The following is a 24,275-nucleotide window of genomic DNA, read 5'->3' on the forward strand; positions in this document are numbered from 1 at the left end:
TTCTCTCCTGTCTGATGGGAAGGGCTTTGGGACATTGAGCCAAATTTTGAGATGTCCTGACAGATTTTGTGAAACCCTCGTTGCAGAAGAGCCACACTTCCAAAAGCAGCCCTGGGTGACCATGAGCCACCAAGGGATCACAGGATTGTTTGGGTTGGGAGGTGCAGGAGTGTGCTCCTCGTGATGGAGTGAAAGAACTCTCCTTTGTCCCCTCAAAAAGGAAAGAAGCCTGGAAGTTTCTCTTCTGGATCAGGTGAAAAAGACACCTCATAGGACCTGGGGGGCTTCACCTCAAACTTAAGGATGGCCAATTGGACAGAAACCAAAAAGTCTCTTTTGGGCAATTTACTAGAAAAAGAAAAGAACAAAGAAATGAATCACTTTTGTGAGGTGTTTTACCAGGGGCAAGAACCTCCTGCACCTGGCTCGGTTTTAATTTGTTTATTATTTTTCCTTTTATTAAACCTTTTTGTTTCCAACACTGCCACAGAAGCCATCCTGCTGACCTTTATGCCTCCAAAGGTAGCTGAGCTATCTTGGGTGTGTTAAAGGCTTCTGAGAGCTTATCAGACCTAGCTTGAAAAGACTACTGTGACAGTGGAAGGGACATTAAAGATCACCTCATTCCATGGCAGGGACACCTTCCACCACCTCAGGTGCTCCAAGCCCTGTCCAACCTCGCCTTGGACACTGCCAGGGATCCTGGGGCAGCACAGCTCCTCTGTGCCAGGGTTTCATCACCTTCAGAGTCAGGAATTCTTCCCAATCTCCCACCCATCCCAGCCCTCTGGCACTGGGAGCCATTCCCTGGCTCCTGTCCCTCCATCCCTTGTCCCCAGTCCCTCTCCAGCTCTCCTGGAGCCCCTTCTGGCCCTGCCAGGGGCTCTGAGCTGTCCCTGGAGCCTTCTCCTCTCCAGGTGAGCACCCCCAGCTCTCCCAGCCTGGCTCCAGTCCCTCACTCAGCACACACAGGCAGGCTGGCCCCAGGCAGGTGATGCTCCTGACACATCTGGGCTCAGGGCAGGGGTTTTCTGTGGAGGATTTTTTTTCTCACAGGTTCACTCCCTGCTCCAGATCTCAGTGCCCCTCTCCAGTTCCTGCTGTGAGCACAAAGCCAGGTCTCATTGTGCTAAACTAGAACATCAGGTACAGAATCTGAGTGCTCGAGAGCTGGGAAATGAAGAGGGAAGAACTCACTCATTTTAACTATTTCCACAGCATCACCACTTACATGACATGGAAAAAAAAAAAAGAAAAGCCTTTTCCCTCTCTGCAGCTGCCTAATTCCAACTCAAATATTTTTCTGTATTTTTGTTGGGGCTTAAAAAATCTTTTTAATGTTTTGTAATTATTTTTTTCCTTCATACACAGATGAAGACTGGACTCCTGTCATTTAAACACCTGGATCAGAAAACTCTTCAGTGTGTTGCATCCAAAGAGGAAAAAATTGGGGTTAACCTTGTACAATGTGCAGCTTAATATCTGTGTTCCCATGGTAGGAGAAGATTCCAGGGATCCAGGGGCAGCCACAGCTTCTCTGGGCACCCTGTGCCAGGGCCTCCCCACCTCCCAGGGAAGAATTCCCTCCTAATATCCCATCTAACCCTGCCTGTGTCAATTTAAAGCCATTTCCCCTTGTCAAATGTTCCCCTCTAACTCTTCTGGGGCCAATTTAGGTTCTGGAAGGTGCTTTAGCCCAGCTGTGGATTCACTCCTGGATTTTTCCTGTCAGCTGAGAGGGGGGAAAACCTCAAGTTTTCAACACCAAAGATTGTGATCTGACAGGGGCTCTTGCCATGGGATGGAAGAAAGGAAGAATATTGTATTGGCAGGGTGCCCTGATGAAGGAAGGAATGATGCATCTGACTCCATGTTCTCAGAAGGTTAATTTATTATTTTATGATACTATATTATATTAAAGAATACTAAACTATACTAAAGAATACAGAAAGGACACTTACACAGTGCTAAAAAGATAATAATGAAAACTCCTGACTCTCTCCAGAGTCCCAACACAGCTTGGCTCTGACTGGCCAAAGAGTCAAAATAATTCACAGCAGAATCCAGTGAAACAATCACCTGTGGGTGAACAATCTCCAACACATTCCACATGTGAGCACAACACAGGAGAAGCAAATGAGATCAGAATTGTTTTCCTTTTTCTCTGAGGCTTCTCAGCTTCCCAGGAGAAAAATCCTGGGTGAAGAGATTTTTCAGAAAATGTGAATGTGAGAGAAGAGAACAGAGCAGAGCTGGGAAAATAATTCAGAGCAGTGACCATGGGCTGCTGAGGCAAAGCTGGCACTGAATCCAGCCCCAAAAACCCCAATTTTTGTCCCATCTGGTTGTGCAAGACCCCAGCACCAGCAGGACTGAACTCCCCAGCACTCTCTTTCTCCTGAAGCCACCCCTGGATATAAATGGGGTTTAGCCAGGCTGGGGGTGGTTCCTTCTCCCAGGAACAAGTGACAGGACAAGAGGAAATCACCTCAAGTTGCACCAGGGGAGATTTATTAGGAGGATAGTAGGGAAAATTGAAATAAAAGTTGAAAGAAAAGTTGCTGCAGAGAGAATGCATTCTCTCTTTTTTTTTTTTTTTTCCTTTTTTCCAGCTTTAGCATTTTCTGCCACATTTTTGTGATTACTTCCAGTAATATCTTGCCAGGTCATTGTTACAAATCATCTTTTCATAAATAGCAGCAGTAACTTCTTGTGGCTGAAAAGTGGGGATTTCAATAAATGAAAACCAGAGGGAAAAAATCCCAAACCAAACCCCTGCTCCTAACCTCAGTGGCTTTCTGTTGATTTGGTTTTTAAGAGTGGGAGATTCTTAGGGAAAAGCAGAATTTTCTAAAATACATTTTGCAAAGACCTACAGACGCGTTTTGAAAATTAAGAAAATTAGGAAAAATTAAGAAAATTAAGAAAAAGTAAGAAAATTAAGCATTTTATCAGCAATGGCCTCACAGCCCCTGTGTAGTGCAATGTAGCCAAATGAAGCTTCAGAAGCTTTTTCCTAAGAGCACTGAAAAAAAAAAAAATCAGCTCCAGCAGCTCTCAAAGGCACCTTTGTGTGGCAAAAAGCTGCATTTTTAGGTCAACTTGGCTAAACTGAAGGAGGTGGTTTGTGTGTTAAGTAGAAGTAATGCCTGGTTTTTAAGCTCAGCCTGAATTTGGGGAAGTCCAAAGCTGTGCTGGGTTGGTTTGGGTGCTGTTTGGAGCTGGGGACGAGTGGCCAGCAGTGAGAGACAACTGCTTGGGGCTCAGTGCTTAATTAGAAATGTGGATCTGCAAGGGGTGGCTGCAAAGCTGCCCCTTTTTGTCCCTCTTTTCTCACAGAACAGCGGTTATTTAATATTTTAACCCAGTAAAATGGAACATTTTGGGTGTTAAATCACAGCTGCATGGAGCACCAGTGAATGGCAGGGTGGGTGTGAGCTGTGAGTCAGGAAGAACAGGGGAATTTGGGGAGATCAGGGGAATTTGGGGAGATCAGGGGAATTTGGGGCTGCACTGGGAACACAGCAGGGTTTGCTCTGCCCCATCCCCGAGGGGGAGCATCAGCATCGATGGGAGTGAGCAAAATGCACGGAGCAAAATGTGGGAGAAGCTCTGGGCAGGCAGGTGGGGATGCCCAGATTTCCAACTCCCCTGGGCTGGCACAGGGAGCTCCTGTGGGGACACTTTGTAAAGGCTCCTGCCACACAATCCCAGAATGGTTTGGGTTGGAAGGGACCTTAAAATCATCTTCAATTGCAATTCCACAGGCAGGGACACCTCCCACCAAACCAGGTTGCTCCAAGCCCCAATCCAACCTGGCCAGAAAGGGAATTTAGGGGGAGAGAAAGGGGAAAAAAATAAATGAACTGAGGCAAGATAGAAGGGGAAGAAAGCAAGGCTTGCTCCTCTTGTTGTCCACGAGAGGAGTGCACTGTGGAGGGCTGTGTACCTGAAGGGAATTGGAATTGGAATTGTTAATTGGATTCTGCTGGGAGTGTTTTTTTGATCCACTGACCAATTCACTCCAGGTGAGTGGCTGACAGTCATCAGATTCTGGGCAGTTGAGTGCTTGGCAGATTCAGTGTAATATAGTATAGAAGAATATAGTGTAATAAAGAAATTAATTACCCTTCTGATCTCAGTGGAGTCAGATGCATCATTTTCTCCCCGGTGTCAGGGCTGCTTTGCTTTTTCAATGGGCTGGCTGCCAGAGCCAGGGCAGGACTGAGCCTTCCTGCAGGAATTCTCCGGGTGAGCTGTTCCCACAACGTGTCAGTAGGTGGCAAAAAGCTCCAACCCTTGTGCTAAGCAAGAAATAAACATTTTTTCCCTGCCTCTTTTGCAGGGAGGGATTTGTGGGCAGCCCTGTGGCATCAGTGGGGGTGGATTGTGTCCCCACTGGGACAGAGATCCTGCACCAGCACTGCTGCCAGGGAGAACCATCCCAGACCCAGGAACAGAGCAGGAAAAGAGGCTCAGAGACAACCAGGAGCTGCCTCCTCCTCTTCATTCACCAGAGGACCCTTGTGCCATCGCTTGGCCTCACCCAGAATCATTCAAAGGCAGCTGGGAGCTGTGGCTGGGGGAAAACAGCAGCTCTGGGGCTGGGCTGTGGCAGAGCAGCCCGAGGTACCTGGAGAGGCAAACAGGGACCTGCCAGCCCTGGTGATGAGGCTTTAATCTTGGTTTACAGCCCAAAAAGGAGCTGCTCAGGTCGCTGCTCCTGGGGCTTTTCTGTGCAGCTCTGTGTAAGCAGATTGAGGCGATGCCAGCCTGTCACACAGCTCCCAGGCAGGAGGGCACAGAGAGCTTGAACTGGGTTACTGATGGTTTTCCCTGCTTTGGAATTCCTGTGTGCTCTGGGAACAGGATGGGATGTGATGCTGGAGGCTCACCTTCCTGAGCAGGTCAAATGCTCTGAGCACCAGGTGGGACTGAGCCCAGGGAGGTCAGAAAATCCCATTTATCCAGACTAGTCGGTGAGATCCAGTTACAGTGTGGCTTTGTTCAGCTTTATTTACCTAACACCTCTCTCTGCTAAGTGTAATTAATTTTTGTTTTCCTCAAGAGGTGTTACAGCAACCCTGGCTCCTTTTTTAAACACAGAAGTGCAGTTCATTGACATTTCCTCTTATAAATTGTACCTTTAATTGCTAATGATTTTGCCAGGCTGGTGCTGACTTCAGGCTGAGCATTATCATTTTGATTTCACATTTCAGCAAAACCAGTTCAGCTAATCCTGAGCAGAGAGGACTCAGCTTGCTCTGGCCATGTTTGACAAAAACATCCTATAACCATTTCCCTGGAGACATCCAGAGTCCTTTGGGGCAGGGATCTGACCTGCATCTCCTGGAGGGGCTGTGCCATTTGCTGCTATCCATTAACAGGGTTAAAATCTCCATTCTTTGCTGTTTTGGTGAAAAATGATAATCTGAATTCTCTGAGGGTGCTGAATCTGGGCTGAGCAGGGGCTCCAGCACAGCTCCTGTGTGGAGACTCCTCTCACCTGCAGGAAGGGTCCAGCCTTGCCTCAAAGCTTTGGGTAGTGTGGGATGGCCACAAAACCCCGTTTTTAGCCTGGGGAGGCACAGGGGGTGAGGGTGAGAGCTCTGCTGGACACAGACTCTGGTTCCTGTGGGTGTGACTGGGGCTGGAGCTGTGTCCCCTCCAGAGCTGCCTGTCCTGGCTCAGCCTTCAGGTGATTCCAGCATTTGGAAGTGGGGGCTGAAAGCCTCTCCCTGCAGTCTCCATGGCTGAGTTGCAGAACTCACATTGTGGGAGATTGGTTGGGTTTTTTTTTTTCCTCCCCCCATCTTCTGCAGTTTGTAGGAAAGTCTGTGTTTCACCTTTAGTCACAAAGAAAATGTTTTCATTCCCAGTGTCTGGAAGGATGTTAGAAAACACCAGCAGAGGGTGAGGTGCCCCTCTGCAGGTTGTGATGAGTTGATACAATCAAGAACAGCACAGTCAAACAGTTTTGAGCACCAGGAATATTCACAGACACACAGAATGGGTTGGGCTGGAAGGGACCCTAAAGCTCATCCAGTTCCACCCCTGCCATGGCAGGGACACCTTGTGCTATCCCAGGCTGCTCCCAGCCCCATCCAACCTGGCCTTGGGCACTGCCAGGGATCCAGGGGCATCCACAGCTGCTCTGGGCACCCTGTGCCAGGGCTTCATCACCTTCAGAGTCAGGAATTCTCCCCAAATGCCATCTCCCCCTGCCCTCTGCCATTCCCCCTGCGATGGGAGCAGCTCTGCTGACTTTATCCCTTCTGAGAGAGCAGATTTTGCACGCTGCAGGTTGATAAATGAATGCTCAGAGAGTCTCTCTGCAGAGGCTCTGATGTGGATGGAGTGATCCACAGACACTTCTCCGTGGGCAGCACTCTTCCCCAAGGCTGGCAACGCCATTATTGGAAAACTAATCAGCTCTATCTGAGATAAATTGCATTTCCACCAATTATGGCTTAATTGTTGACAGATGGGAACGCAGAAGGACGATGTGTCACATCATTAAGGGAACAGGTGTATAGACAAGTGCCAGATTAATTGTTCCAGCCCATTAAATCATTGACCTTTTCAGCACACCCTCAACACTGAGCTCGAAGCTCTCAGGGTGTTTCCAGCTCACACAGACTGACTGTGCTCATCAGCAAAGTTCTTGGGGCATTTTGAAAACACACAGACTCCAGACATGGACTCATTAGCCATGAGCAGCTCTCCTTCTCATTAAAATGATTCCTCTTCTCCTTCCTTCTCCATGCTGGGGTGTGTTTTTGTGTTTTTCTGGTGAAATCCCACATGGTGTGTGGGCTCTCTCCAAAGTGCAGCTTTCCCCACGGAGCAGGCAGACATTCTGTCATGGGCCATACATCTAGGGATGTCAAAGCCAGGTGAAATCAGGACACAGCAGCTTGGCTGGAGGATCCAGCTTGATTTAGGGCTTTGTGATTTCCAGCTCCTGCTCTGCCTGGGATTTTCAATAAAGATAAATACTGGGGAAGGTGAGTCAGCCATGGGTGTCTCATTCCCTTCAATAAGTGTAAAAATGTGGCTCCTGCTCTTTTCCTGGCTGTGGCAATCAGGAATCAGACACACCACAGCAGCTTTGTGGGAGGAGCAGAGGTTTGGCACAGGATGCAGGACAAGCCCTGCTGGTCCTGGGTAACCCAGAACTGGCTCAGATCTTGTTCTTCTGCCTTGAAAAATGAGAGGATCAGGTTTCCAGCGGGAAGTGCTGTGATGGTAATGACATTTGTTACACCTGGAGCCCCTGCCCTGCAGCAAGGAGCTGATCTGAGGATGCTTTGTCCCCCTGGTAGCTCCAGAAGGACCAGGTGGGAAGGGAGGGAGAGGAGCAGGAGGCACCAGGAAGAGTTAAAGCCCTTGGTCAGCTCTGCAGCTGCAAACAGAGGCAAAGCTGGTGCTGGCAGCCAGAGCTGTCTGCTCCCCAGGGCTGGAGGGGAAATCTCTGCTCATCCAGTTTGCCAGGTTAAAATAACTCTGATATTTAACTGAAATCTCCTCTCATATAAGTGCTGTGAATCCACAAACTTGGTGGCCTTTATGGACCTCCAGGGACAAGCAGATAGGATACAGAGAATTGAGAGAAGTTCCCTCTCAGGTAACAAATTATTTTGTGAGGAAAATGAGATCATTTAATAAAAAAATTCAGTTTATGTGAGATGGAAACTGCAAGAGCATTTTTGATAGATCAGACACCTTCATATAATGATATTTTTCAGTGTGGTTGGAAATGTCAGATTGCAACAGGGCAGCTTGTTAAAATCCCTGGGAGGTGCTGCAGCCTTGATCAGCATCCCTGGGAGAGTGTCTGCAGGAAAAGATGGAGATTTCTCCATTTCCATCAGTCACTCCCCAGCACTGAACCCTGGACAGGGAAAAAAAAAGTGAACCAAAGCCAGATTTTTCAGATTATATATAAATCTGAAGGTTAGTTCAGAAGCAAGTGCATGTATTTCTGTGTGCAGGACAGGGAGGAGAGGAAATAGTAAAAAACCCAAAAAACAACAAACAAATAAAAAATCCCTCCACAAACTGAAAAAAAAAAAAAAATCCACTAAAAGCCGCAAAAGTGAAAGAGGAATTCTAGAAATGTGAAAAAATGTAATTTAAAGACTTTCTAAATGAATCATTTAACCTGGCATTTTGAACTGGGGTTTGTGGTTTAGAAAAGGTTTAATTTAAACAGGAGCACTGAGGAACTCAAAGGCAAGAAAAACATTTCCTTTCAGTTGAAATTTGGTATTTGGGGTTAACCCAGAACTTTCCCCAGCCTCCTCCTCTCTCTTCCCCCATTTCACTGTTGCTCCATCCAAGGCTTTCTTCCCCAGATATTTTGATTCAGCCACACAGCCCAGAGGGTTTTTGTTCACCCCACATCAGTGAGCTCCTCATTTCCAGATGTCCTTTCCACTGGCCCACACTCACAGATATTCCACTTCCAACACTTGCAGAGTTGGAATTGGATGATATTTAAGGTCCCTTCCAAGGCAAACCATTCCATGATAAAATGCTTTCAGAAGCCACAATTCCATCCCTGCTTTGGAAGTCAGGGGACTGTGGTCCAGAACAAGGATGGCATCTGTGACAGGTACAGAGCTTAATTGCAATGTCCCCTTTAGCTCAAAACTGTATTTTTTAGCTATAAATATTTGCCTTTTCCTGTCCTCCACACTCACTGTCTCCAGGCTCAGCCCATCCATCTGGGGGGATCCAGCCCCTGCAGAGCTGGGGCTTGTTTCTCTGGCACATGCCACTAGAAATCCCTGTCATAGAAGTCATCAAAGAGGGAAATTCTCTCTGTCTTGGTCCTCACGAGCGTGGGTTTGTGGTGAATCCTCTCTTCCCTCTCCTCCCACTCCTCTGAGCCTGTGCTGGAGGAGTCCCAGAACACATCCCTGGTCCGTGGCTCCCTGCAGAACCACAGGTCGACCTTGCCCCTCCTGTCCAGGGAGGGCTCAGCCCTGCAGAGTCCTCCAGCCCACGTGGTTCCTAGGGGAGAGAAGAAAAACAAAATACCAAGGGTTTGCAGAGCTGCTCAGCCACCTGGAGCTGAGCTGGGAATGGCTGGGGACAGCCAGAGGCACCGAAGGAAAATCCTGAGAGCTCCCTGGGGTTGTGTTGGGTGAGATTCTAGAGTCTGGCTTTATCCCCAAGGGCAACACAGCTAAGGTGGAGAACCACAGGGGAATAGGAAGCCAGGTTTGCTGCCCTTCCTCCTGGTGGAAGTTCAGCTTCAGGTGAGTTTTTCACTGATTTAAGCTGTGAAAAATGCGTATTTTATGATGGGCTTTTGGCAAATGTTAAAATGAATATTATATGGGCTGTGTTAGAAAGTTATGCTGTTTTAATTCTCTTAAGTAGTGTGTTAAATATAGTTTTAGGTTATTAAAAAATGTTAAAATAGAAATTATGCTATGTGGGATACTTTTTTTTAAGAAAGGACTCACAGTGAGATAGCAGCCACAGGACACCTAAATCCTTCAGAGAAAGAGAATTTATTGCCCCATGATCAGGAGAAATGAACTTCTTCCTGCCTCGAAGGTGCTGTCAGGATCCAGAGGAAGAAGCTGACACTGCCCAGACAGAATCCTGTGTTTGAATGGAATTTCTGCATCATGTGTGAGGTGTATGAATATAGAACAGGCTGTTGTTTTAAAGGGTTAATGCTCTGTTCACGTGGGTCCTTTTTTGGGCTTGTGCTGCCCAGAAAAGGTACCTGGACTGTCCCTAACTCTTTGTTTCTATTGTCTCATATTGTCCTAATCCAAATTGTCCAAATTATTATTACTCTAATTGTATTACTACTTTTATAACCATTTTATTACTATTAAACTTTTAAAATATTAAAAACAAGTGAATGGCATTTTTCACAAAGCCCTTTCAGCCTTGGTGGAACGTTCCCAGCCTGTGCCAAAGGTTGTCACACGCAGGCAAAGCAGGACAGGGCTCCTGCCTTGGACAGGTCAGGAGGAAGAGGTGGCTGAGATCCATTTCTGTAGGGACAGTGGGGGAAAAAACCCTAAACCCAAAAAGTGATCAGCCTCGGTGAGCGTCACATTTACCCCCAGAGCTCCCTGAAGCGTTCCAATGCTTTGTCCTGCAAACACAGCCTTCCCCCTGAACCTGCCTCTCATCCCTGCAGGAGCTGGAGCACTGGAAGCATCCTCCACAGGGAAGCTTCTCTGATGGCATTTAGGAGGGCTGGTGAGTTTGACATCACCTCGGAAAATTGTTCCACTCACCAGGGCCGTCTTCAGGAAAAGGCTGATTGTGCCCAGCAGGGATGGGGTCCGGGCTTCTGGCGCTGTCAGCGCTCTGGGGAGCGTCAAGGACATCCTTGGGGCTGAATTCCTTGATGTTTTGCTTATTGATTTTCGCCTCCCTGTGGAGATTCCTCTGCAGCTCGGCCTGGGTTTGCAAATGAGTTGTCAACAGGAGCGGCAGAGGCGCGAATGTGTTTTAATGCGCTTTAATAGCTCGGCGTGGCACAGCGTCAGGGGCTTGGCCCTGGAAATAATTGCACAGCCGAGCGCTTTAACCCAAGCAAATGGAACCTGCCAGAACATGACAGAACATGACTGGGACGGGGATTTGTGGTTTCTCTGTGAGCCATGGCCAAACGAGGGCAAAGCGTTGGAAAAACCACAGGTGATCGCTGATCCCGGGGGCCCTGGGGATGCTCCCCACCAACCCTCTGCCTAGGGGAAAGCTTCCTTCCACCTTCCCAGTGAGAGCTCTGGGAGAGACACCCCCATCACCCCCATCATCCCCATCATCCCCATCACCCCCATCATCTCCTCCCCAAACCCACCCTGCCATTACCTCCCTCCTCTTGCGGGTCAGGTCCAGCATCTGAAGCTTGTGCAAGTGCTGCCTCCTGCCAGGGAGGGGATTCAGGCTTTGCCCCCTCTTCTGCAGCACCTACGAGGTATTTAAAGATGCAGATAAATACCTCTGCACTTTCTGAAAGAGAAAGGAAGAGCCACCAGCTCACAAACCCCTCGGGCACTCCCGGATAAAGGCAGCCAGCATCTCCGGGCGTAGCCAACTTGCAGGAATTCAGATTTCCACTGTGCTTGCAGTTTATCCCACAGCTCAGGGGCAGGAGGGGAAAAAACTTCATTAAAGCAATGTATTCAATGTATTCGTGCTTCTGCCCCCCAGGTGTTACTGCCTTGAGTTCTCCAAGATGATCCAAAGGGAAGAACAGCATTTGAATATTCGGGGATGCAGGGGCTGTTTGTGGCACACGGTGTTTGCAGCCTTTAAACCAGGCTTGTGGAATTGTTAAGGTTGGAAAGGTATCTAAGGTCATGGAGTCCCACTGTCCCCCCAGCACTGCCAAGGCCAGCACTGACCCAGGTCCCCAAGTGCCACATCCACGTGGATTTGAAACGCCTCCAGGGATGGCGGCTCCATCACTGCCTTGGGCAGCCTGTTCTAATGCCTGGCAAGGCTTTCAGGGAAGGAATTTTCACTGAAATCCAACCTAAACCTCTCCTGGCATAAGTTGAGACCTGGCACAAGGTCACCTCTTGTTCCCTGGGAGCAGAGCCTGAGCCCCACCTGGCCCCAAATTCCTGTCAGGGAGAGCAAGGAGGTCTCTCCCTTCTCCCCACCAACTGCAAGTGATGAGTGCTCAAGAAAGTCATTAAAAAATGTGCCTCTCGTGCTTCCAGCCTCTAAAATATTAAATATCCTGGCTCAGCAGGTCCATCTCATCCAGGGAACTGTCATGCTGGAGACCAGGCTGCTTTCTCCTTATTCTGGATCCTCTCACCCACCAGTGTTTCAGCTCAGTGTCCCGGGCTCAGCCAGGGACAGGAGCACAGCCAGTGCTTCAACACCAACTCCTGCCCTCCAGGGAGCCCCATGGGGAGGGAAAGGAGCCTGCAGCCAGGAATGGCTTGGGGAATGGCACAAACTCAGGCACTCACCTTTGGTTTTGGGCTTGCAGCCACTGCTGGCTAACTCCAGGGCTTCACAGGAGTGACTGCTGGTGGAGGGATGGCAGGTTCAAGCCTCTGCAAGTCCAATATTTATATATAATATTTAGCATTGCTCATTCCACAGGGTCATAAAACAGGCTATGAAACTACCTTGACATTTTCTCAGCTCTAATTCTGGCCCAGCTGCTTGGGACACAGGAAGGAGTTTGGCATCTCAGGGGGATGAGCATCATTTGGTCCTTCAGGAGTGGCAAAACTGGGAAATCTTTCCCACTTCAGCACAGGCAGCAAAGCCCCAGTTTGGCAGCAATTCCATCCCTGCAGGTAATTCTCTTTGAGCACCCAAAGCTCCCTCCAAGCCCAGAGTGAAGCCAAACCACAGCTCAGATTGCTTCATGGCAAAGCTGAGTGTGTAAATTTAATCTTGAGAATCCTCTCAGGTCACCAAGGGCAGATCCCAACCAGAGCAGACCTGGAGCTCCTTCTGTCCTTCTGTCCAGCCTGGATAAGACCTCTCTCTGCAGAGCTGTGCATGGTACCCCGCTCCTTTTCTGGTGGCTGGTGAAAACAGGCAGAGCCTTGCTCTACAGGCTGCTCTGAGCACGGATTTTTGTCCTAAGGAGCCTCCTTGAATCGTGCCCAGCTCTGAGGTGGTGCTGGGTCACTCCATGGCCTGGAATCCATGGAATCACCAGGCTGGAAAAGACCCCTCAGACCATCAATCCCAACCATCACCCCAGCACTAAATGATGTCCCCAGGTGCCACATCCACAGGGCTTTGGAACACTCCCAGGGGTGCAGAGTCCAGCTGGAGCTCCCTTCCAGGAGGGGAGCTCAGTGCAGCTTAATAAAAATTACAGGGGATGTCGTAAAGGGCTTTGGGACACCTGACTTGTATTTTATTTGGGACACCTGACTTTAATTTATTTGGGACACCTGACTTGTATTTTATTTGGGACACCATTAACTCCTTGGTTATGAACAAGTGCCCCATAAATGGGGACGTGGTGGAACTCTGGGTACTGAGAATTTTAGATTTTCTGTGCTGGCAGGCACCGAGCCCTAAAGGAACACTGCATTTGACCTGAGGATGCAGAGAAGACTTCCAAAATTAAATAAATAATAGAATTAAAATAAATAATAGAACTAAGATTTTGGGTATATAGTTTAAATAAAAGTGTATAATATCAAATCGTAGAGAACTTCGAGTTCAAAGTTTTAAAATAGATATTAAAATATTTGTTAATATTTATCTATTATTTGGTATTTTGATAATAAATTTATTATTTAATTCATTATCATTACATTCTATTTACTGTTTCATATTTCTATATGAAAATATATTATTTAAAACATATATTAAGATAAAAATTTTATAACAAAAATTAATCCTTCTTCTTCATAAGTGTAAGTAATATTACATAATTAAATAAAAAATTCAACATTACAAACCCCAAATACTTAGTTATTAAGTTAAAAATAAAAATGATTTAAGTGTAATTTCTTAATTAAACAATTTATCCTTAAAACATTCTAAAAAAGATGCAACTCAATTTTTTAAATTTACTAAAATGAAATACTGTAAAACTCACAACTTATAAAATTATAATATAAATAAAAACGAATAAGCATCTAAATCCAAACAAAAAACACCATCTCACACATTTAATCCCGATCCTAACCAAAAAAAAGTTAAGACTCAACAAGGCCATGTCTGCACAGAACTGCTGCTGAATCCTGAGCTGTCATTTAGGACCCTTGTAAAAATGCAGGAGGGAAAATCAGTGTCCTGTAAAAGGGGCAACTCCCCACTAGTCCCCAGTGCCAAGTGTGGGATTTGCAGGGTCCCCAGGATGAGGTGAAGAGATGAGTCTGACCCCATGTTCTTAGAAGGCATTATATATTAATTATATTATATTATATTATATTATATTATATTATATTATATTATATTATATTATATTATATTATATTATATTATATTATATTATATTATATTATATTATATTATATTATATTATGCTATATTATATCATGTTATATCATATCATGCTATATTATATTACATATTATATTATATTATATTATGTTATGTTATATTATGTTATATTATATTATATGACATATTATATTATATATTATATGACATTATAGAATGTCATATTATGCTATATTCTATTATATTATATTCCATTACACCATATTACATTACATCATATTATGCTATATTACATCATATTATATAATGTCATATTATGCTATATTACATCATATTATATAATGTCATATTATGCTATATTATGCTATATTATATTAATTATGCTATACTAAAACTATACCAAAAAATAGAGAAAGGATACAGACAGAAAGTTACCAAGCATGATAATAAACACTTGTGACTGACTCCTCAGAGTCCGACACAGATGGCTGTGATTGGTCATTAAGTCAAAATAATTCACATTAAACCGATCAAACCTGCACCTGTTGGATGAACAATCTCCAGCCACATCCCAAAGCAGCCAACACGAGAGAAGCAAATCAGATAATTGCTGTTTTCATTCTCCTCTGAGGCTTCTCAGCTGCCCAGGAGCAGAAGCTCAGCTCTGTCAGCGTCAGAAATCCCCGCGCAGCCGAGCCTGGAGTGAAGGTGGCACTAGATGGCAGCCACCACAAGCCTGTGCCACCACAAACCTGTGCCACCACAAGCTGTGCTCAGGCTGGCATCACCCCAGGAAGGCACCAGGACCATCAGCACAGGGTGGGTGAGAGAGAAAACCTCCCCCAGCCCCCAATCCATCACCCTGCCCTGCTGGGCAAGACAAAAAAAACCACACAACTGGGTAAAACTCTGTCCCAGGCTGGAAAATCGACTTTTCCCTTTAGTTTTTGGGAACAAAACGGGTTTTTGTCCGCAGAGATTCTCTGACCAAGATCCTCCAGGTCCTTGAGGTCCACGCCATCCTGCTCCTCTGCCTTTGAGAGTGTTCCCATGGGGAAAAGGGTTTTGCTGGAGCTGGGAACAATCCTACCCAGCAGCAGAACAGGGTGGGATTGGCAGAGTCTGTGTCCCGAGGTGAGGGCTAACAGTTACAGTCTTGATAACACACAATGGGTGGAAATAAAATCAGTGATTAAAATTCCGTGCTGGCCAAAGGTTTCTGAAGGAAGCTGTGGTTCCATGTGACAGTTTTTGTGAAAAATGTCTATTTTACGATTGGCTTTTGGCAAATATTAAAATGAATATTGGATGTGGTGTGTTAGAAAGTGATGGTGTATCAATTCTCTTAAGTAGTGTGTTAAGTATAGTTTTAGGTTATAACAAAGTGTTAAAATAGAAATTATGCTATGTAAGATGCTTTTTTTCTACAGAAAGGGCTCACAGTGAGATAGCAGCCACAGGACACCCAAATGCTTCAGAGAAAGAGAATTTATTGCTCCATTATCAGGAGAAATGAACTTCCTGCCTCTCTCAGCCCTGAAGATGCCATCAGGATTCAGAGGAAGAAATTAACGATGACCAGAGAGAATCCTGTGTTTGAATGGAATTTCTGCATCATGTATGAGGTGTATGAATACACAACAGGCTGTTGTTTTAAGGGTTAATCCTCTGTTCACGTGGGTCCTTTTTTTGGGCTTATTTTGCCCAGAAAAGGTACCCAGACCATCCATAACTCTTTGTTTCTATTGTCTCATATTGTCCTAATCCAAATTGTCCTAATTATTATTACTCTAATTATATTGCTATTTTTTACAACCCTTTTATTACTATTAAACCTTTAAAATTTTAAAACCAAGTGATTGGGGTTTTTCAGAGTTTTCAGGGTGCAGGTGGGCTCAGTTGTTGCAGCATCCCACCAGACCCAGGGATGAGTTATTCCCCAGCTGGTGGGATGAGTTATTCCCCAGCTCGTGGCCACCTCTGAGCTCTGCAGCCACCAGGGTCCCCCAGAGCCACAGCCCGAGGGGAGCAGCTTCCAGTGACCCCATCTGGTGCCTCTTCTGTTCTTTATTATGTTTAAATGATCATCATCACAGCAAGGGGGTCTCAAGCAAGGAATCCTTGCTCCAGTGGGTTCACTGTTCACAGGATCATGGAAACCTGAAATTTTTGGGTTGGGAGGGACTTTAGGGACCAACCCCCTGTCATGAGCAGGGGTTGGTCCCAACCCCCTTTCACTAGAGCAGGCAGCTCCAAGTGGATTCAGGTTGGATATTAGGAAGAAATGCCCATGAATGAACACTGGATCTGAGCTGTGGCCTCACCAGTGCCAAGTACTGTCACCATGACATTTTCTGAAAAATCCCTTTGCCAGGATTCCTTCTCCTGGGAAGCTGAGAAGCCTCAGAAAAGAATGAAAACAAGAATTACCTGATTGCTTGGGAATGTGGTCTGGAGATCATTTACCAACAAGTGCATCTTTGATTGGCTCCACGTGAATTGTTTTTAATTAATGACCAATCACAGCCAGCTGGGTTGGACTCTGAGCAGTCACGAGCTTTCATGATCATTCTTGTGAAGCCTTCTGATGTATCCTTTCTCTATTCTTTAGTATAGTTTTAGTAGATCATTTCTTATAATATATTATCATAAAATAATAAATCAGCCTTCTGAGAACTTGGAGTCAGATTCTCATCTTCACCTCGTCCTGGGAACCCTCACAATCACCACAAAGCACAGGGGAGAGAAATAAAGATTTGAGGATATTTCTGAGCTGTAGTTTTGTCAGGGTAGCCCTTGTGTGGAGGCAAACCTTGGTTGTCAGGTCAGGTAGAGCCGTGGGGTTTGGGTTTTGGGGAGGAATGGGTCTGGGAAGTATAATAATAATAATAATAATAATAATAATAATAATAATAATAATAATAATAATAATAATAATAGCTGTGTCTTTCCCCATGCCCTCATGCACAGCATCTCTGTCTGCCTCCCCATCTCTGCCCCGAAGCTGGTGCCTCCCCTGCAGAGCCAAAACCATCCCCACCTGATTCCAGCTGCACCTTCCTGCCATGGGCTCTGCCCTGGCCACATTGTCCCCATGGGAGCACCAGGACTTGGCTGCAGGTGCCCAGACCCCCCCAGGGACAGGGGGACACCCCAGCAGAGGTGGCCCTGGGTCCCACACTGGGACAGGTGTCCTTGTTGGGTGTCTCCAGAGCACACAAGCTCACGAGCACCCAAAAGCAGGACTTCCCCCTTGTGCTGCTATAGAGTATTTATTTCCTGTAGGGTATTTATTTGCTGTTTATTTTCTTCCCCCCACAGTGCTGTGGCACTTGTCCCTGTCCCCAAAAAGCCCACGGGGAGGGGTCCATCAGAGCAGCTCCACACTCAATGTAGGAATGTGCCCCCTGTTGATGGAGTGACAAAACTATCCTTTGCCTCCTTAAAAAAGAAGAAAAAACCCAAAGAGTTTCTCTTCTCAGCGAAAAAGCCACCTCATAGGACCTGGGGAACATCACCTCAAACTTAAGGATGGCTAATTGGACAGGAGCCAAAAAGTCCCACCTGAACAATTTTCTAGAAAAAGAAGAGAACAAAGAAACTAATCACTTTTGTGAGGTGTTTTACCAGGGGCAAGAGGACCTCCTGCACCTGGCTCGGTTTTTCTCTGTAAAGAGTTTTGTTATTTTGCCTTTTAGTAAAAACTTTTTGTTTCCAGCACTGCCACAGAAGCCATCCTGCTGATTTTATGCCTTTTAAGGTGGCTGAGCTATCTTGGGTGTGAAAGAGATCTCCAAGAGCTTGTGAGACCTGGCTGCAGGAGACCCAAATTTCAATTTTTCTTACCTGAGGCCTCCGAGGTGGGTGCTGCTTGATGATGCTGGTCCCATCCTGTCCTGGCAAGGTGTTCCAAGAGAGGGGCCCTTAAAGGTTAAAGAAATGGATGAAGTTATTTTTGGGTGCTCAGGTGCACTCAGCAATAGCTTTGTGCCCTGTTTTTGGGGTGGAGGTCCCACTGAACTCCCTGGCTGTGTATTCCAGTAACACTTGGAATATTCTAGAGGAGCAAAGTGTGCCTGTGATTTCTAACAAACACCTCTCCAGCCTCCCTCTGCAGCCACTCATGCTTCTAAATATGACCATCACCATCCTTGGCTCTCCTGTGGCACCTCCCAGCCCCTGGGATTTGGGTGGGAAAGGGATTCTCCTCATCCCATGCCCTGTAACCATCAGCTGGCCAAGCAACCCCTGATCTCTGCTGCCTGCCCTGCTAAAGTCAGGCCCAGGGCAGCATTTTGGGTCTTGTCCTGCTGCTCAGCCCCTGGTTATTGTTGTTTTTTTGGGTGGGACTGAGCAATGCTGAAACAAACAGGGCAGGAGATCTTTCCCCTTTGTAATGCCCTTATTAAAAGTGATCAGCTCAGGTGGGGAGAAGCACACCTGGGAGCACAGAGGGCACTCACACCACAGTGCAGCTGTGTCCACACCTCAGCATGCAGACCTGGGGGTTCCATCCTCACCAGAGCACCAGGGATACCCCTTGTTCTTTTTTTGGTTTGACCTTCTGAGTCCTGCCTCCCACCCAGGTCCTCTGTGGGACCGAGGGGCAAAAAAGGTCTCAGCATCTCCACAGGCTCTGACTTTGTTCCTCACCTCCAGACATCACTTTGATCCCTTAATTCTGTGTCAGCTCGCTGGTTTTGGGGTCTTTTAGGTAAGTTGGGTGGGGTGGCTTTCCCGTGCCATGCTGGCTCCGAGGTCATTTGTGTGCCCCCCGATGTCCCCTCTGTCACTGCCCTACAGAGCCATCCAGGGTTTCACTGACAGAAAGGGAAATTCTCAACACTAGGGAGTTAACCACCGACTCTAAACAGGTGATTGCAACATGAAACTAACAAGGAACTCTGCCAGCAACCGGCTCAGTTTGTAAATCTGTAACTTTTAAAAAAATGGGTAACCCTTTTTCTTTACTCATAACACCTCTGCTGATTTACTGCCAGAGGTGGCAGAGCTGGGCTGCAGCAGCAGGAGTGGAAGGGCTGGGTGCACTCCCAGCCCAAAAGAACATTTACACACCAGTGATCCCTGTTAGTTATTAGGGCACTATTGTAAATAAACAACTCCGATGCTGGCGAGGGAGAGAGAGAATGGTGTATCTGACTCCATGTTCAGAAGGCTTGGTTTATTATTTTATGATATATATTATATTAAAAACTATGCTAAAAGAATAGAAGGAAGGATTTCATCAGAAGGCTGTGTAAGAATAGAAAAGGAATGAATAACAAAGGTTTGTGACTGACTGAGACAGTCTGGACAGCTGGACTGGGATTGGCCATTAATTAGAAACAACCACATGAGACCAATCCCAGATCCACCTGCTGCATCCCACAGCAGCAGACAATCATTGTTTACATTTTGTTCCTGAGGCCTCTCAGCTTCTCAGGAGGAAAAACCCTAAGGAAAGGATTTTTCATAAAACAGGGCAGAGCTTTCTCTGAGACCTGGACAGGGTCTGGGCTCGGGTCTGTTCTGTGCTGCTGCTCTCAGCTGGACACCACTGCCCCTTTTGTTCTTTTCTTGCACAAATAAATACTTGCACGTGCAGGAAGTGTTTCCCTCACACACTTTATCTGTTCATCCCACCTTGCCATCCCAACAGGCTGTCCTGGTGCATTCAAATGGCATTTTACACCTGGAGCTCAGTGAGGTGTGGCTGAGCAGCTCCTGAGGAGGTAACAGGGGAGGAGGGGTGGGGATAAAGTGCAGGAAGAACATTAGCTGATGTCAAATTGAATCCAATTTTAGTCATATTTAACAAGAAAAGCAGTATTTTGGAGGTCAGTTTATGGGGAACTTCATGGCAGATGCCCAGGCTGGGCTCTTGGGAAAGAGAGAGAAGGCAATCACAGAATCATGGAATGGTTTGGGTTGGAAGTGACCCTAAAGATCTTTTGTTTTTTCCCCCCCTGCCATGGGCAGGGTCACTTTCCACTATCCCAGACTTCTCCAAGCCCCATCCTTGGAACACTTGGGCACTCCCAGGGATGCAGGGGCAGCCACAGCTTCTCTGGCACCCTGTGCCTGTGCCCCACCACCCTCAGAGGGAGGAATTCCAGGTCCTGTGAGGGTGCTGGGGTTTGGCAGAGCAGCTGGTGACTCCTCCAGCAGGTGAATGTTCTGCAGAGCCCTGGCAATGTTTAACCATGGAGTGAAGCTCTGCAGGAATGGGAGCCCAAGGGAACATTCCCAGCCCAGGAGGCTCCTCTGGAGACAAACCTGATCTGCAGGGAACACAGCTTGTCAGAGAAAAAGGGGGTTACTGCCTCTGCCTGCAGGCAGTGGGGGCACAGGGAATTTCTGAGGGGAAAGGAAAAGGGAAGGAGGTGGAGATGGGAACGGGGACAAGGCACAGGGAGGTGGCTGTGACTTTTAGGAGAAGCTTGTCCAGGTGAAGGGTAGGGCTTTGAGGAAGTTATTTCTCCCTTATGAGGTTTGATGGTTTGTGTTTGGGGCTGTTCTGAATTTTTCCCTGCCATCCTATCCATGCATGGGGACATTTGTCCTTATCCTTGTAGGACATTTGTCCTTATCCTCTGCAGGCACAGAGCTGGGGCTGGCTGTCCCCAAACCACCAAACTCCAGCTCAAGGCATCCTTGTGGCTCCTCTTCTCCTGTTTTCCACCCTGGCACTTCAGCAGCAGCAGATCCTCCCCTCTGGGGGAATCTGGATTTAAAATAAGCTGAGCTGAACCCTCATGAACCAAATAAAACCTGTTCTCTGGGAGGCTTTGCTTATTTTGACAGCAGCTCGAGTTAATACTTCACTCAAGTCCTCCTGAGCATACTCATCTTGTTTCTGAAAATGGAAAGTAATGGAAGATTGCATTTATTAATTTTTTTTAAATAAAATACACCTTTTTTAACAAGCATTTGTTAAATGCCCAGTGGTAATTTTCCAGAACAGGAACATTTGGTTGTTCTTGCTCTCGTGGAGCACATAAAACCTGCCTTCCTACAGCAAGGTCTGATTTGTATTCTCCCCAAAACCTCAGTTCTGGGAATGTCACTGCTATCACTCCAGAGGTTTATTTGCTTTCACTGCTTCCTGCTGCCACCTGATGAATGATCCTGGAGGAAACATCCAGCCTCTGGTGAAGCAGCAGGGCTTAACACCTCTTGGTGTGGGTCAGAAATTGATTTTTGGGAATGGGAGAGCAGGGGGGGGATGCTGGGGGTGCAGATCCTCCTCCCCCTGCCTCACCCTTCCTCCCACCCCCCTGGTTTTCATGGATGTTCCTCCCCACACTCCCCTGAGAGCTGTGGGAAGCAATTCCCAGCATCCCAATCCTTGTGGAGAGCTGCAGCTCCTCTTCCAGAGGGATGCAGAGCTCTGGGAAGGATTTGGGAGTGGATGGAGTTTAGGGATGCTTCTAGGGAAGGCTGTGTGCCTCCCTCTGCTCCTGGGGTCTGTCACTGATTGCAGGGCTGAGTTTGCCTGGCCAGGATCTGACTCTGGTTGGGGCAGAGGTGTGCCTGGCAGGGACAGGGGAGCAGGAAGGGCTGGGTGGGGTCACAGGTGGGTGCCAGGGGATGCTGGGCTGTTCCCAGGGGGTGCCTGATGGGGGCAAGGAGCTGGGCTCTGCTGGGTGAGACACTTTCCAAAACAGTGGAAGAGGAAAATGAGTTTTCCCAAAGCTGAAACACCCTGGTGTGAAAAATGCCTATTTTATGATTGGCTTTTGGCAAACATTAAAATAAATATTAGATGTGTTGTGTTAGAAAGTAATGCTGTATTAATTCTCTTAAGTACTGTGTTAAATATAGTTTTAGGTTAGAACTTAAGGTTAAAATAGAAATTATGCTATGTAAGATACTTTTTTTCTAAAGAAAGGACTAGCAGTGAGATAGCAGCCACAGGACACCTAAATCCTTCAGAGAAAGAGAATTTATTGCCCCATTATCAGGAGAAATGAACTTCTTCCTGCCTCACTCAGCCACTGTTAGGATTCAGAGGAAGGAGCTGATACTGCCCAGACAGAATCCTGTGTGTGAATGGAATTTCTGCATCATGTATGAGATGTATGAATACACAACAGGCTGTTGTTTTTAAGGGTTAATCCTCTGTTAATGGGTGTCCTTTTTTGGGCTTATTTTGCCCAGAAAAGGTACCCAGACCACCCATAACTCTTTGTTTCTATTGTCTCACATTGTCCTAATCCAAACTGTCCAAATTATTGCTACTCTAATTGTATTGCTATTTTTACAACCCTTTTATTACTATTAAACCTTTAAAATTTTAAAAACAAGCAATTGACTTTTTTTTTCACGCTGGAAATGGCAAAAACGGCTCAAAGCTGCTGAGGCAGGACAGCCCCCCCCTGCAGCCCCCCAGCCCAGCTGTGCCCAGGTGTGCCCCAGGTGTGCCCCAGGTGTGCCCAGCAGTGTCCAGGTGTGCCCAGGTGAGCCCAGGTGTGCCCAGGTGAGCCCAGCAGTGCCCAGCAGTGCCCCAGGTGTGCTAAGGTGAGCCCAGGTGTGCCCCAGGTGAGCCCCAGGTGAGCCCCAGCAGTGCCCAGGTGTGCCCAGGTGTGCCCAGCAGTGTCCAGGTGTGCCCCAGGTGAGCCCCAGGTGTGCCCCAGCAGTGCCCCAGCAGTGCCCAGATGTGCCCAGGTGTGCCCCAGCTGTGCCCAGGTGTGCCCCAGGTGAGTCCAGCAGTGCCCAGCAGTGCCCAGGTGTGCCCCAGCTGTGCCCCAGGTGTGTCCCCTCACCTGCAGAGGCTCTCCCGTGCCCGGTCTCCCGCAGGGGAGGCAGCTCCAGCTGGAAGATGGGCTTTGCCCAGCCTGGGGGCTGCCCTGGCTCCCTGGGCAGGGCACCCAGAGCGTCCCCCTGGCTGGGCCCTGGGGCCACCCTGGTCACCCTGGAGGAGCTCAGGCCCATCCTGCAGAGCCAGGGCTCCGGGAGGAGCAGGAGAACCCCTCAAGCACCTGAGCATGGAGAGGGATCCCCGTGAGCCTCCCAGAGCCCTGCCAGCTCCCTGCCAGCTCCCACGGGTGTCCCTCCCAGCTGGGTTAAACATTGACCCATCCCTGCCATTCCCTGCAGGGAGGACAGAGGGGGAAGCAGCTCAGGAGCCAAGCCCTGGAGAAACTTTGATTTTTACCTACAAGTGATTTTCAACCAGGGCCACCCCCTCAGCCGGCCTGCAGGTATTTCTGCAAGCAGGTCTTTTGCTAAATCTTCAGGTTTTGGAAGGAAATTCAATCCCTGGAGCTCCAGAAGGGATAAAGGGTCTCCCATCCTGCATGGGAGAAGCAGCCAAGGAATAAAGCCTGGCCTAGAAATAAAGCCTGGCCCAGGAGCTTCCCCCACCTTTGCTGCTGCTGGCTGGGGGCACTGCTGGAAAAAATTACAGCTTTAGGACAAAACTACCTGAGAATATTGGCAAAAGTGAGTCATATTTGAGAGTTCATAAAAACACAGGATTGTAGAAGGATTTGGGTTGGAAAGGACCTTAAAGATCTTCTAGTTCCACCCCCTGCCATGGGCAGGGACACTTTCCACTAGACCAGGTTGCCCTCAGGAGAAAATATTCATCCCTGGAAAATCCCTACCAGTTCATGTTTTCAGCCACAAGGCACCAGCATCTCTCATGACTTTGCTTTTCCCAGGTCACAAGGGAGCAGAGCAGCCTGGCCTGTATTTTTTTTTCCCCTTCTTTTCAGATGAAAATGTAAAATCAACACCCTGCTTTCCCCCTCCCAAGTTTCTCAATGCTCACTGTCTATTTATCCTTTTTATTTTAATTACCTTCCCCCAGCTGAGAACTGGCCATTCCTGTTAAACAGCTTGGGAAAATCCTGAATTAAATGCAGTGATGGATGTGTGGGAGCAGTGGAAACCCAGGTGGATGTTCAAGCCCATGGTGCTTTATCTGGAATTTGACCCAAGTGCTGCCAAAATCCTGCCAGGCTCCTCACACTGCCCAGTCCCCCCTCCTGTCCCTGTTCCCAAAACAGAGTTTTGCTCTGTAAAGCAAAGAGCAGCAGCCGGAGGTTTGGGGTGAGGGGGAGCTGCAGGAGGATGCCCTTGCTGCAGGTCCTGGCCAGGGATGCTCATCCTGCTCTTGAACTGGGGGTTATTTAATGCAAAATGTTATTTTATGTTGTCTATCTGTGAGGTTCAGTGACATCCTGAGTACTGTGCTGTAGAACCATGGGGCTGGAGGAGCTTTAGGGACAGCCCCTGCCAGGAGGGAAGGTTTTATCCCCTTGGAAGATCCCCCCCTTTATCCCCCTGGAAGATTTTATCCCCTTCTCCCATTTCATTTGCTGCTTTAAAAGCTCTCCCAGACTCAGCTGTAA

At 47.4% G+C, this 24,275-nt stretch overlaps 1 protein-coding gene across 1 annotated transcript; it reads right to left on the minus strand.

The window, feature by feature from the left end:
• Nucleotides 1-8,782: 8,782 nt before the first annotated feature.
• On the minus strand, nt 8,783-22,851 carry CCDC198 (coiled-coil domain containing 198; the record flags this gene model as incomplete). Its single annotated transcript, XM_084208638.1, is given in 7 exon segments — nt 8,783-9,000; nt 10,272-10,437; nt 10,852-10,950; nt 11,967-11,996; nt 12,000-12,053; nt 17,764-17,840; nt 22,683-22,851. Coding segments are annotated over 7 exon segments (813 nt in total).
• Between the last annotated feature and the right edge of the window lie 1,424 nt (nt 22,852-24,275).

Source organism: Fringilla coelebs (genome assembly GCF_963513975.1).
Source record: "Fringilla coelebs genome assembly, chromosome: 6".
Lineage (NCBI taxonomy): Eukaryota > Metazoa > Chordata > Aves > Passeriformes > Fringillidae > Fringilla > Fringilla coelebs.